Source organism: Lampris incognitus, chromosome 4, assembly GCF_029633865.1.
Source record: "Lampris incognitus isolate fLamInc1 chromosome 4, fLamInc1.hap2, whole genome shotgun sequence".
Lineage (NCBI taxonomy): Eukaryota > Metazoa > Chordata > Actinopteri > Lampriformes > Lampridae > Lampris > Lampris incognitus.
Window position 1 is genome coordinate 1,979,502 of NC_079214.1, and position 14,255 is coordinate 1,993,756.

Sequence of the window (14,255 nt, forward strand, 5' to 3'; positions counted from 1 at the left end):
TGACTGCAGGTGTCCCCACCCTTATAAACAATACAGTGACTGCAGGTGTCCCCACCCTATCTAAACAATACAGTGACTGCAGGTGTCCCCACCCTTATAAACAATACAGTGGCTGCAGGTGTCCCCACCCTTATAAACAATACAGTGACTACAGGTGTCCCCACCCTTATAAACAATACAGTGACTGCAGGTGCCCCCACCCTTATAAACAGTACAGTGGCTGCAGGTGTCCCCACCCTTATAAACAGTACAGTGGCTGCAGGTGTCCCCACCCTTATAAACAATACAGTGACTGCAGGTGTCCCCACCCTTATAAACAATACAGTGACTGCAGGTGTCCCCACCCTTATAAACAGTACAGTGGCTGCAGGTGTCCCCACCCTTATAAACAGTACAGTGACTGCAGGTGTCCCCGCCCTTATAAACAATACAGTGGCTGCAGGTGTCCCCACCCTTATGAACAATACAGTGACTGCAGGTGTCCCCGCCCTTATAAACAATACAGTGACTGCAGGTGTCCCCACCCTTATGAACAATACAGTGGCTGCAGGTGTCCCCACCCTTATGAACAATACAGTGACTGCAGGTGTCCCCGCCCTTATAAACAATACAGTGACTGCAGGTGTCCCCACCCTTATGAACAATACAGTGGCTGCAGGTGTCCCCACCCTTATGAACAATACAGTGACTGCAGGTGTCCCCGCCCTTATAAACAATACAGTGACTGCAGGTGTCCCCACCCTTATGAACAATACAGTGACTGCAGGTGTCCCCGCCCTTATAAACAATACAGTGACTGCAGGTGTCCCCACCCTTATGAACAATACAGTGGCTGCAGGTGTCCCCGCCCTTATGAACAATACAGTGGCTGCAGGTGTCCCCACCCTTATGAACAATACAGTGGCTGCAGGTGTCCCCACCCTTATAAACAATACAGTGACTGCAGGTGTCCCCACCCTATCTAAACAAGACAGTGACTGCAGGTGTCCCCACCCTATCTAAACAAGACAGTGACTGCAGGTGTCCCCACCCTATCTAAACAAGACAGTGACTGGAGGTGTCCCCACCCTTATAAACAATACAGTGACTGCAGGTGCCCCCACCCTTATAAACAATACAGTGACTGCAGGTGTCCCCACCCTTATAAACAATACAGTGGCTGCAGGTGTCCCCACCCTATCTAAACAAGACAGTGGCTGCAGGTGTCCCCACCCTATCTAAACAATACAGTGGCTGCAGGTGTCCCACTCTTATAAACAATACAGTGGCTGCAGGTGTCCCCACCCTTATAAACAGTACAGTGGCTGCAGGTGTCCCCACCCTTATAAACAATACAGTGACTGCAGGTGTCCCCACCCTTATAAACAATACAGTGACTGCAGGTGTCCCCACCCTTATAAACAATACAGTGACTGCAGGTGTCCCCACCCTTATAAACAATACAGTGACTGCAGGTGTCCCCACCCTTATAAACAATACAGTGGCTGCAGGTGTCCCCACCCTTATAAACAATACAGTGGCTGCAGGTGTCTCACCCTTATAAACAATACAGTGACTGCAGGTGTCCCCACCCTTATATACAATACAGTGACTGCAGGTGTCCCCACCGTTATAGACAATACAGTGGGACAAAGATGCAAACCAACGACCAGTTTCACATGTAAATATGGGCTTGACCATTAACTAGTTACAAATTTTCATTTCATTTCACATTTATTGACAACACCTGGGTTAAAATCTAATCTCAGGATGTAGCACGTTTCACCATCCACATTAACTCTGTGGACACCACATCAAGTTCATAAGGGAGGATGTGGAACATGACAGGGTAGCCTTCTTACACTGGGAAATTACAGTTGCTGATGGAGGAGATTTGATTGTTGATGTTTACTGTGAACCAACACATACTGATCAGTACTTAAGGTTTTATTCTCATCATCCACTGGAGCACAAACTAGGAGTCATCAGGATGCTGGACCACCGAGCTGACAACGTCCCCACTGACACAGCGGCCGGGGAAGAGGAGAAACCCCACATTAAACAGGTCCTGGTTAAGTGTGGTTATGCTAACCTGGGCGTTTGTCAAAGCAGGTAGACACCCAAACAGTGCACCAGCCAATCAAAGAGAGTCATGTCAGTTTTATTCGTGTAGCCCAATATCACAAGTTACAGATGTGTCTCAGGGGGCTTTACAGCAACACAAGATCCTGTCCTTAGACCCTCTCATCGGATAAGGAACACCTCCCTAAAAACCTTTAACAGGGAGGAAACCAGGAAGAAACCTCAGGGAGAGCGGCAGGGGAGGATCTCTCCCCCAAGACACACAACATGATTGCATGAGGATGGTGTGTATACTCGGCAGTCTTGAGCAAGTGAGGACCTCTGTGTCAGGGATCTTGTCATCCCACGTTATGCCAAGAAGTTTTCTCAGGCATGTGGTGTGAAAGTGGTTTAGTGTTTTTGCATGGCGTTTGTAAACTGTCCGTGTTTCGCAGCCGTAAAGCAGTGTAGTGAGAACTATGGCCCGATACACTTGAATTTTTGTCTCCTGGGGGATGCCTCCCCGGTTCCACACATTCTTGTGGAGTCTGCCAAAAGCAGTACTTGCTTTAGCAAGCCGTGCGGTCACCGCTTCATCAGTGGTGACATATCTGGAGAGAGAACTGCCCAGGTAAGTGAATTTGTCAGCTGCATTTAATCGATGCCCATTTATGGTGATGTTGGGTACATTGTATGGCTTGCCTGGAGCTGGCTGATGAAGTACTTCAGTCTTTTTTATATTGATGGTGAAGCCGAAGTTGTTGCAAGCCTCTGAGAACTTATTGATATCATGGAATTATAACATATATGAAGAATATGATGAGGAGGATGCTAAGCAGTGTTCAGATGCCGCCGGAACAGCCCAAGACCCGAGCCATGTGACCACTATCACCATGTAAAAAAAAATTATATACATACATACATACATACATACATACATACATACATACATACATACATACATACATACATACATACATACATACATACATATATATATATATATATATTAGTAACACATCTGAGTGAGAGAATGGTATAACATTAAAACAGGATAACAAAATTATATGGATTTATAAGCTATATAAAAAGAAAATGTGATGAGGGGGGTGTCAAGCAGTGTCCAGGTGGCGATCACCATGGAGACCTAGGAGGACAGACTGCATGTGCACACAAGGGAGGCTCACATCACACCATTCACACAGACAGGAGAAAAGAAAGGAGAAGACATCATTCAGAGAGAGAGAGAGAGAGAATAGACGTGAGAGAAGAGAACAGTTTGCAATAGACAGTAATCTATGCTCTATAACCTATACTCTATAATCTATACTCTATACTCTATAACCTATGCTCTATAACCTATACTCTATAATCTATAACCTATACTCTATAATCTATACTCTATAACCTATACTCTATAATCTATACTCTATACTCTATAACCTATACTCTATACTCTATAACCTATACTCTATAATCTATACTCTATAACCTATATTCTATACTCTATAACCTATATTCTATAACCTATACTCTATAATCTATACTCTATAACCTATATATAATCTATACTCTATACTCTATAACCTACACTCTATAACCTATACTCTATAACCTATACTCTATAACCTATAACCTATACTCTAAAATCTATACTCTATAACCTATATATAATCTATACTCTATACTCTATAACCTATACTCTATAAACTATACTCTATAACCTATACTCTCGTCGGCAGAACAGTGCTTGGTAAATTCATCGTTAAGGACATCAGACATATGGGGTAAGATGGGGCAAGCCCATTTAGGATTTTACTATAAGTCAGCAGAAGCACCTTGTATTCTGATCTAACATGGATAGGAAGCCAATGAAGGGAGGCAAGAATTGGTGTAATATGGTCACATTTCCTAGTTTTAGTTAGGATTCTAGCAGCAGCAGCATTCTGAACCATCTGAAGACTTCTAGTACTAGAATGTGGCAGACCTGAGAACAGAACATTACAGTAATCAAGTCTGGATGAAACAAATGCATGTATTAGAGTCTCTGCATCAGCCATGGACAGGAGAGACTGAATTTTAGCTATGTTACGTAAGTGAAAAAGGGCAGTCTTGGTGATTTCTTTAATGTGCTTATCAAAGGAAAGGCTGGGATCAAACGTAACACCAAGATTTTTGGCTGCCACACTTTGTGAAACCACAGAGTTGTCGATTGTTATCGTTACTTGATCACATTGGTGTCTGTGTCTAGCAGGGCCAATGACCAGCATCTCGGTTTTATCTGGATTTAAAAGCAGAAAACATTTAACAGCAGCCAAGCGGGCCTCTAAATTAAGGGAGGAGAAGGACAACAGCTTTCTAAGTGTAAACCAGTGGTGAAGTGTTGGAAAAGTTGAGATGCGTATTTTTCAAACACCGTGTCTCAGTTGCTTTCAAACCCCAAAACACACCGTGCCAGAAGTTGGTCCAGCCCAAAGATCAGGTCCCCCGGCACAAACAGAGCAATATAGTGTAGCTGTTAAGTGCCAGGAGGATTGTCGTGACTTGTACATCTGGGAAACCAAACAGACGCTGGCCAAGAGGATGACACATCACAGGAGAGCTAACACGTCAGACCACGACTCCACAGTCTACACCATCTACAGACCAGTGGCCACTCGTTCAGGGATGAGGATGTGCACATCCTTGATAGGGAGGAACGCTGGTTCGAACGGGGAGTCAAAGAGGCCGTCTATGTGAAGAGGGAATGACCATACCTGAACCGAGGGGGGGGGGGGGGGGGGGCTAAGAGTACATCTGTCACCATCTTACAATGCTGTGATTGCAACCATTCTGCAATCCTCTGTGAATAGTACACATGGCCATTGTAACTCTACTTAATGGTCATGCCCATATTTGCATATGAAACTGGTGGTTGGTTTGGGTCGTTATGCCACTGTATTGTTTATAAGGGTGGGGTTACCTGCAGTCAGGTGAGACCAAAGAGGTCACTTAGATGATGATGAAACGTATCTGTCACTAAACGTGTCCAGATGAACTGACTCAACCTTCTTTGATAATGATCATGTTTTCATTTTACTTCCTCATTGTTAATCAACTCATTAATTTCCTATTTTCATTTTGGTTTCTCAAACCATTTTGAAGCCTCTGATCTGGACTGAGATAATAATAATAATAATAATAATAAAAATCAATCTTATGTAGCACTTTTATACAGGCTAGTTTCCTTTGTGAGCAGGGTTATCACCTGGAAAACCTGGAAATTTAGACTAGTTTTCCAGTTTTGGAAAATACCTGGAAAATGATCGTTGATCAGATGTCCTTGAAATGTTATTAATGTCATGGAAAATTGTAAATTTAGGGTATTTTACCCACTGAGATGACATATTTTAGTGTGGTTTTTATCTAAGTTGTGGTATTTGTCTCCATATGTTTGTGTGTTGAGATGTGACATAAGTATATGATGTCTGGCAAGGATGTTCAGTCACACAGTCCATTCAGAGACTGTGGAGACTACCAATGCTAGTTAAGACTGAATAATATAACTTTCTGTTAGCAATGTCTAGCATGATATCCAAGAGGAAGTCATGGAAAATGAGCCAGTAAAAAGAGTGTAAACCTTGCTGCAGGCATCCTGTGGAATCTGTCATCCAGAGACAACCTGAAGGAAAAACTCTCCAGGGAGGTTTTGTCAGAGCTGACGGAGAAAGTCCTGGTTCCTTTGTGCAGAGACTCCATCCAGCTGAGTCTGTCTGAGAAAGACATCTTCAACAACACCACAGGCTGTCTCAGGTAGAAATCACCCCCAAACCTTTAGCACTTTACTGGCCTCATGACTGTTTACACAGTTATCATCCAAAGACAAATGTCATCGTGAATCAGTTCTGCTACCGAAGGAATTGTAATATGTATAGATTCAAAAAACACAGGACGTGATGTTAAACATTCCTTTGTCCCAGTCGGTGGTGAGCACTTACATGAGATTTGCCTTGATATTGAGAGTGGCTCATGATTGACATGTATGGGTTCTCACGTGGGCACCCTCTAACCTCAATGTTTCATAGATTAGCCCAATACATCTCCCGAGGGTTCAACGGTGGATTCTGGCATCTCATAATCACCCCCCCCCTTCTGTCTTCCTGGTCTCTTGAGGTTATGTTGATGTTGTCAGAGCCCAGCAAGGCTCCTTCTGCTTGAGCCATAGCCAGTGGCTGGTTCTTTCAGCTGCCTCTGACACTGATGTGATGCTGTGCCGCAGAGCATGACCGTTGATTCCTAGCTCTTTCAACAGTCTGGTGATGGAAGAAGCTACAGAGCCTCTACATCCTATCCTACTTCTGTTGGAAAGACTTTGGTTATCCAGCCACATTGTTTCGTATCAGCTGCCTTTTCTGTGTAGTGTAGCTTCCTCCACTCATAGACTTCCTCCACAGTCTTCCCATGGGACTGTGAGTTCTATGATGTAGATTGTCTGTAGTGAAGGCAATGGGAGTACCAAGTCTGGCCTAAGGCTGGTAGAAGTAATCGTGTGGAAAGATTAGTCCCAGTCACAGGCCATGCATAGGTTTCCTGGTTCTGGTTTGGTGGAAGGATTTTTGGGCCTTTTCTGTCCTTCTCCAACGAATGTTGTTGCATGGGACCAATTCTTTGCCCCCCCTTTGCCTGGGTAGATGAAGAGTATGCATCCCCAAAATACATCAGCACTCAGCTTATGGGATCTAAATAGAGAAGAGTTTTAAAAAACCTCATCTGAAGATTTTTATTTTATGAAAGATGTAATGCTGGAATCATCTGAAACATCTAGTTGTAAGGGTTGTACCCAACAAACTCATTTCACTGTTCAACATTTAAGGCAGCTCAGAGAAAGCCCATTTTTCCTTTCGTTAATCTATGCTAGATGAATTTTAAAAGCTTTCCCCACATTTTATACCTAATTGTTGATACTTCATCTTGTCCTGTTATCTGTTTAATTACATGTGTGGGTAATGTAACCGCTAGACAACTTCGTATTTGCAAAAGGTACGTATTCTTTATTAATGATTGCATATGAACATAACTCACTCCATGGAGGTAAGTAATCTTAAGAGGGAGAGGCTCAAGCTTGCCCCCCAATCAGATTCAGTAATGGTTTGGTATAGCCCCCCAATCAGAACCCAATCTCTCTCTTGGAAAAGCTTCTGTGTTCTCACCATTCCATCTCACCACTGCTGTCTGGCCAATATATAGACCTTGAAGTAGTGCAACAAGGTGTCCAGGGAAACCCATTTCCAGCATGATGTTAAAGAGCTGTGTGTGGCTTACTCAGTCCACTACCAGAAGGTATGTTTTGCCTTTCAGGGTGAATAGATCCGTCCCCAGCTTTTGCCAGGGTCTCTCTGGGAGATCTGTTGGGCTCTGTGTGGTTTGTACGCTCTTTGATGCATGTTCTGCAGTTCAGTACAAGTTCTTTAAGCTGTTGGCTCAATCCAGGCCACCACACACTTTGCCGTGCACATGCCCGGCATTTCACCGCACCTTGGTGACCCTCTTGCAGCTCTGCGAGAACGTCATTTCTTAAAGCAGAGGGAACGACCATCTGGTTCCTTTCAGCGGGAGACCATAGTGAACTGTGAGGAAAGCACGCTCTTCCCAGTAGAGCTTTTCAGGGCCAGTGCAGCAATTGAACTGTGGCCATCCATCGTGACACGTCCTCATGATGCTAGAGCCCGCGCTGTCTGCTTTGAGATGTTCTCTCAGACAATCCAGGGAAGACGTGCTCGCTGGGAGATGCTCTATGATGCCGTCCACATAGGTGTTCATACTCTCCATCAGCTCGTCGTCTGTGTTTGCTGCTGCTTTCTGCAGCGGCGTGCGTGACAGAGTGTCCGCTGTCCACATTGCATATGAACGTAACTCACTCCATGGAGGTAAGTAATAAACGAGCACGAGGCTCAAGCTCACCCCAGGATTCACTGCATGGACTAAACCATTACTGAATCTGATGGGGGAGAGTGGGGGGGGGGGGATACAGATTATACCACACATCTGTTAAGAACTGAAATAACAATGAGCCAGGGAAGTGCTACCCTCCTGTCTGTGTATATTGATTGATTACAAGACTATCACATTCAGAGTGTGTTTTATACAGCACTTTTCTTCTAACTGCCAGAACTTCCCTACATCTGGCCTCTAAGTCTGACTGTGCTGTGTGTGTGTGTGTGCGTGTGTGCGTGTGTGCGTGTGTGTGTGTGTGCGTGTGTGTGTGTGTGTGTGTGTGTGTGTGCGTGTGTGTGCATGTGTGCACACTTCATTTTCATTCAGGAATCTGAGTTCAGTGAACGAGAGAACTCGTCAGAAGATGAGAGAGATGAGAAGCCTTGTGGATTCTCTGGTATTCTACATCCAGAATGCTCTGCAGGAAGACAGGATGGACAACAAGGTAATCCTATCCTCTAACTGTCACTTCCTACACACTGACATTTACTTTCTTTGTTCAGGGAATCAGAGACTCTTTAGGTTTCTGTATATCATCTGTATATGTGTGTGGGGCGTGAAAAACTTCTGCTCATCATTCAGTACTGATATGGTAACTCCACATGAACTGTCTTTCTGCTGGTTCCAATGTGATTCCACCACTTTTCGAAGAACTAATCCTTCCCCAGGAAACTTGCTCTAGAAAAGCTCTCAAATTCAGTTTGAGCAACTAAACAGGTCGATTTCCTCGTTACTGTAAACTTGCTTATTAAATAAAGCTGTTTTTTGAAGGGGGGGGGTTTCCCCCTTTTTCTCCCCAATTGTACTTGGCCAATTACCCCACTCTTCCAAGCCCTCCCGGTCTCTGCTCAAGCCCCTCTGCTGATCCGGGGAAGGCTGCAGACTACCACATGCCTCCTTCCATACATGTGGAGTCGCCAGCCGCTTCTCTTCGCCTGACAGTGAGGAGTTTCACCAGCGGGACGTAACGCGTGGGAGGATCACGCTGTTTCTCTCTGCTTTGTCTCTTTTTTCTTTCATTCCACTCTTCTCTTGTTCGTCATGCAGGGCATAGAAAATACTGTGTGTATACTGAGGAACCTCTCCTACCAGCTGTACATAGAGCTGCCACTCTCAGCCCAGCGGCATCTGGCAAGTCCGTCCAGATCGTCAGACGACAGAGAAAACCAGGTTATCGGCTGTTTCCCCATGCAGAGCAAAAAGAGCAAAGAGGTAAAATCAGCAGAGGAAATTAATAAAATCAACTGGTTTGTTTATTGTGCATTTTCTGTGCAAATAAATACAGATATAATGACAAAGATAAATGTACATGCAGCTCAGATGTCTATATGCATACTTGAACAGATATATGTACATACACGTATATCTGTCACGTAATCGGGGCAGGCTAGGCTAACTGCTAGCCCATGCAGACCAGTGGTTCCGACCGTCATCCTGACTGGTGTTTGTTCCCTTGGACAGTGATTGTTTTTTTTTTGGTTTGGATATAGTATGTGTTAGCGTGGATATGTGTGTTCTTGTAGTTCTTGAATGTGTTTTTGTCTGTGTGTTGTACTGCTGTGGGTTGGGGGAAGCGGCATTTCGTTTTACTTCATGTGCGCACGTACATGAGGTGAAATGACAAAGTATTCCTGATACACAAGTTACATATTGTGAAGTATGAGTGGATGACAGTCTCATCTCTCATCATCAGCCACTTCTCCGGGGTCGGGTCACGGTGGCAACAAGCTAAGTAAGGCACCCCAGACGCCCTTCTCCCCAGCAACGCCCTCCAACTCCTCCTGAAGGATCCCAAGGTGTTCCCAGGCCAGATAGGACATGTAGTCCCTCCAACGAGTTCTTGGTCTACCCTGGGGTCTCCTCCCAGTTGTACATGCCCAGAAAACCTCCAAAGGAAGGCGTCCAGGAGGCATCCTGATCAGATGCCTGAACCACCTCAACTGGCTCCTTTCAATGCGAAGGAGCAGCGGCTCTACTCTGAGCTCCCTCCGGATGTCCGAGCTCCTCACCCTATCTCTAAGGCTGAGCCCAGACACCCTACAGAGGAAACTCATTTCAGACGCTTGTATCCGCCATCTCATCCTTTCGGTCACTACCCAAAGCTCATGACCATAGGTGAGGGTTGGAATGAAGATTGACTGGTAAATTGAGAGCTTTGCCTTCCGGCTCAACTCCCTCTTCACCACAACGGTCCGGTACAACGTCCACATTACTGCTGATGCTGCACCAATCCACCTGTCAATCTCCCGCTCCATCCTACCCTCACTCCTGAACAAGACCCCGAGATACTTGAACTCCTTCACTTGAGGCAACAACTCATCCCCAACCCGGAGGGAGCAATCCACCATTTTCCAGTAGAGAACCATGGCCTCAGACTTGGAGGTGCTGACTCTCATCCCAGCCATTTCACACTCAGCTTTAAACCACCCAAGTGCGCACTGGAGATCATGTTTTGATGAAGCCAACAAAACCACATCATCTGCGAACAGCAATGATGCAATTCCGAAGTTCCCAAAACGGACACACTCCTCACCTTGGCTGCTCCTTGAGATCCTGTCCATGAATATCACAAACAGAACTGGAGACAAAGGACAACCTTGATGGAGTCCAACACCCACTGAAAACGTGTTTGACTTTATGCCAAGAATACAGACACTGCTCTCACTTTTGTTATACAAGGACCGGATGGCTTGTAGCAACTTCCCAGTACCCCATACTCCTGCACTACCCCCCACAGAGTGCCCCGGGATACACGGTCGTTAGCCTTCTCCAAGTCCACAAAACACATGCAGACTGGCTGATCAAACTCCCATGCCTCCCTCAGCAGTTCCGCAAGGGTAAAGAGTTGGTCCGTTGTTCCACAGCCAGGACGGAATCCACATTGTTCCTCCTTGATCCGAGGTTCGACAATCAGTCGGAGCCTCCTTTCCAGCACACTAGAGTAGACTTTCCCAGGGAGGCTAGGTAGTGTGATGCCCCGATAATTAGAGCACACTCTGCAGTCTCATTTTTTAAATATGAGAACCACCATCCCAGTCTGCCACTCCACAGGTACTGTCCCCGACCTCCACGCAACACTGAATAGATGTGTCAACCAAGACAGCCCAACAATGTCCAGGGCCTTCAGCATCTCAGGGCGAATCTCACCCACACCCGGCGCCTTGCCACCGAGGAGCTTCTTAACTACCTCAGAGACCTCTGCCAGGGATATGGGTGGGGCTTCCCCGAGTCTTCAGACTGTACCTCCTCCACTGAGGACATGTTAGCGGGGTTCAGGAGCTCCTCAAAGTGTTCTTTCCACCACCTGGCAATATCCCCAGTCTGGGTCAGCAGTTCCCCTCCCCGGCTGAACACATCCTGAGTCAAGTCCTGCTTCCTCTTCCTGAGTCATCGCATGGTTTGCCAGAACTTTCTTGAGGTCAATCGAAAGTCCTCCTCCATAGCCTCACCGAACTCCTCCCACACCCGGGATTTTGCCTCCGTGACCGCCAAAGCCGCAGCCCTTGTGGCCTCCCAGTACCTGTCTGCTGCTTCAGACCCTGGGCCAACCAAGCATGAAAGGCCTACTTCTTCAGCCCAACAGCTTCCTTCACTGCCGGTGTCCACCAGCAGGTTGCCACCTCGACAGGCACTGATGATCTTATGACGACAGCTCCTACCTGCCGCATTTGAAATAGAGGCTTTTGAACATGGCCCACTCAGATTCCATGTCCCCAGCCTCCCTCGGGATACATGAGAACTTCTTCCAGAGGTGGGAATTGAAGACCTCATGGACAGGGGACTCTGGCAGATGTTCCCAGTTTACCCTCACTGCACTTTTGGGTTTGCCAGGTCTTTCTGGCGGCCCTCCTACCATCTGATCCAATTCACCACCAGGTGGTGATCAGTTGACAGCTCTGCTCCTCTCTTCCCCTGAGTGTCCAAAACATACAGCTGTAGATCTGATGGTACGACCACAAAGTCTGTCATCGATCTTCGGCCAAAGGTGTTCTGGTATCAAGTACACTTATGAACTACCTTATGTTCGAACATGGTGTTTGTTATGGCCAATCCATGACTCGCACAGAAGTTCAATAACAAGGCACCGCTTGGGTTCAGATTGGGGAGGCCGTTCCTCCCAATGATGCCCCTCCAGGTTAATCCATCATTGCCCACGTGAGCATTGAGGTCCCACAGCAGAACTATAGAATCCCTAGGTTGGAACCCTCTCCAGGACACCACCCAGAGACTCCAAGAAGGCCGGATACTCCAAAGTGCTATTCGGTGCATAAGCACACACAACAGTCAGAGCTTCCCCCAGTGACTCGCAGTCGTAGAGAGGTGATCATCTCATTCCCCAGGGAGAACTCCAACACGGTGGTGCTCAACCGAGGACTTTTGAGGATCCCCACACCCGCCTGGCGCCTGTCACCTTGGCCAACTCCGGAAAAGTAAAGAGTCCAGCCCCTCTCCAGGAATTTGGTACCAGAGCCTGCTATGTGTGGAGGTGAGCCCAACTATATCTAGTTGGTACCGCTCCATCTCCCGCACCAGCTCAGGCTCCATTCCTGCCAGACAGGTGACATTCCATGTCCCGAGGACCAATCTGAAATGCCACAAGGCGGCACACCCCAGTCCCCACCTTTGCCTGCCACCCAGCCTGCATTACACCCTACCCCAATGCTCATCCCCGCGGGGGGTGGGTCCACGGGATGGTGGCTCCATGTTGTTTTTTTGGGAATGGGCCCGACCGGGTCCCATGGGCCAAGGCCCACACACCAGACGCTTGCCAGCAAGCTCCCTTCCCAGGTCTGGTTCCGGGTTGACAATGTCAGTTTTAATAACAAAAGACAAAATGATGAAGAGAAGGACAGAAACAAAAGAAAAACAGACAAAACGAACAGCAGAGATATGGTTGATGGACGAAAGGAAAAAGGAAACTGCATGGAAAAGTACATTTGTAGGAGTGTGTTGTTTGGAGGGAAGTGTGCATGTGTGTGTGTGTGTGTGTGTGTGTGTGTGTGTGTGTGTGTGTGTGTGTGTGTGTGTGTGTGTGTGTGTGTGTGTGTGTGTGTGTGTGTGTGTGTGTGTGTGTGTAGAGTCCAGCAGTGGTCCAATTTCTAAAATGAAGCCAGTGAATAGAATTATGTCATAACTGTGTGATGGAAAAACTATGAAAATAAGACCCAGGTTTTAAAAGACTGCATGATCCTTTAACACCACGTTGCGTGTCCCTGCAGGTAGAGAAACCGTAGCGCTGCTTTCAGCTCCACGGGGAGAATCAGTTTTCATTTCAGCTGAGTGGCGGTGGATTAGCTTTCACCCCCCTCACCATCAGCCAATGATGTTGAATGGAAACTAACAGAAGACCTTCTGCTTCTTGTATGTCCTCATAAAGCCTTCTGTGGAAAGGACAAAACTCGTGACATTTTTCCTGTGCAGTCTCCCCTGTTCTTCCTTGTGTTTTAAGTGTTTTTGTCACATCATTGTTTTCTTTGTCTTCTCTCTTTCTTTCCATCTTCCTCTCTCTTCTTCTTTTTGCAGAAGCATAACCAGGAGCTGTCCATGTTCTCCAAAGCATCCCACCAGCCGCATGGCGCCGAGTGGCTTTGCCATCCTCAGCTTGTGGTTCTGTACAAGGCGATGCTGCAAAACAGCCACAGCAGCTCCGTCACCCGCGAGGCTTCATTAGGAGCCCTGCAGAACATCACGGTGGGGGAGGCGAGGGTAGGTATCCATGTACAGACACACACACTGGGATGTGAGAGTAGCTATGCATGTACATACACACACTGGAATTACATTTTAGAAAAATTACATTTAAGATTATGCAATTTGGGGCATCCGGGTAGTGTAGCGGTCTACTCCGTTGCCTACCAGCACAGGGATCGCTGGTTCGAATCCTCGTATTACCTTCAGCTTGGTCGGGCATCCCTACAGACACAATCGGCCGTGTCTGCGAGTGGGAAGTCGGATGTGGGTATGTGTCCTGGTCGCTGCACTGGTACCTCCTCTGGTCAGTCGGGGCACCTGTTCAGGGGAACGGGGGGGGGGCGGATAGTGTGATCCTCCCACACACTACGTCCCCCTGGTGAAACTCATCACTGTCAGGTGAAAAGAAGCGGCTGGTGACTCCACGTGTATCAGAGGAGGCCTGCAGTAGTCTGCAGACCTCCTCGGATCAGCAGAGGGGGTGGGGCAGCGACCGGGACGGCTAAGAAGAGTGGGATAATTGGCCGGGTACAATTGGGGAGAAAAAAGGG

General features: G+C 46.9%; 1 protein-coding gene across 1 annotated transcript in view; it reads left to right on the forward strand.

The window, feature by feature from the left end:
- The window catches only part of LOC130111789 (plakophilin-3-like), an 88,001-nt gene that overhangs the window by 39,769 nt on the left and 33,977 nt on the right, over window positions 1–14,255 (forward strand). The window contains 4 exon segments of the mRNA XM_056279070.1: window positions 5,670–5,832; window positions 8,341–8,458; window positions 9,061–9,225; window positions 13,537–13,719. Of these exon segments, the coding sequence (XP_056135045.1) occupies window positions 5,670–5,832; window positions 8,341–8,458; window positions 9,061–9,225; window positions 13,537–13,719 (629 nt within the window).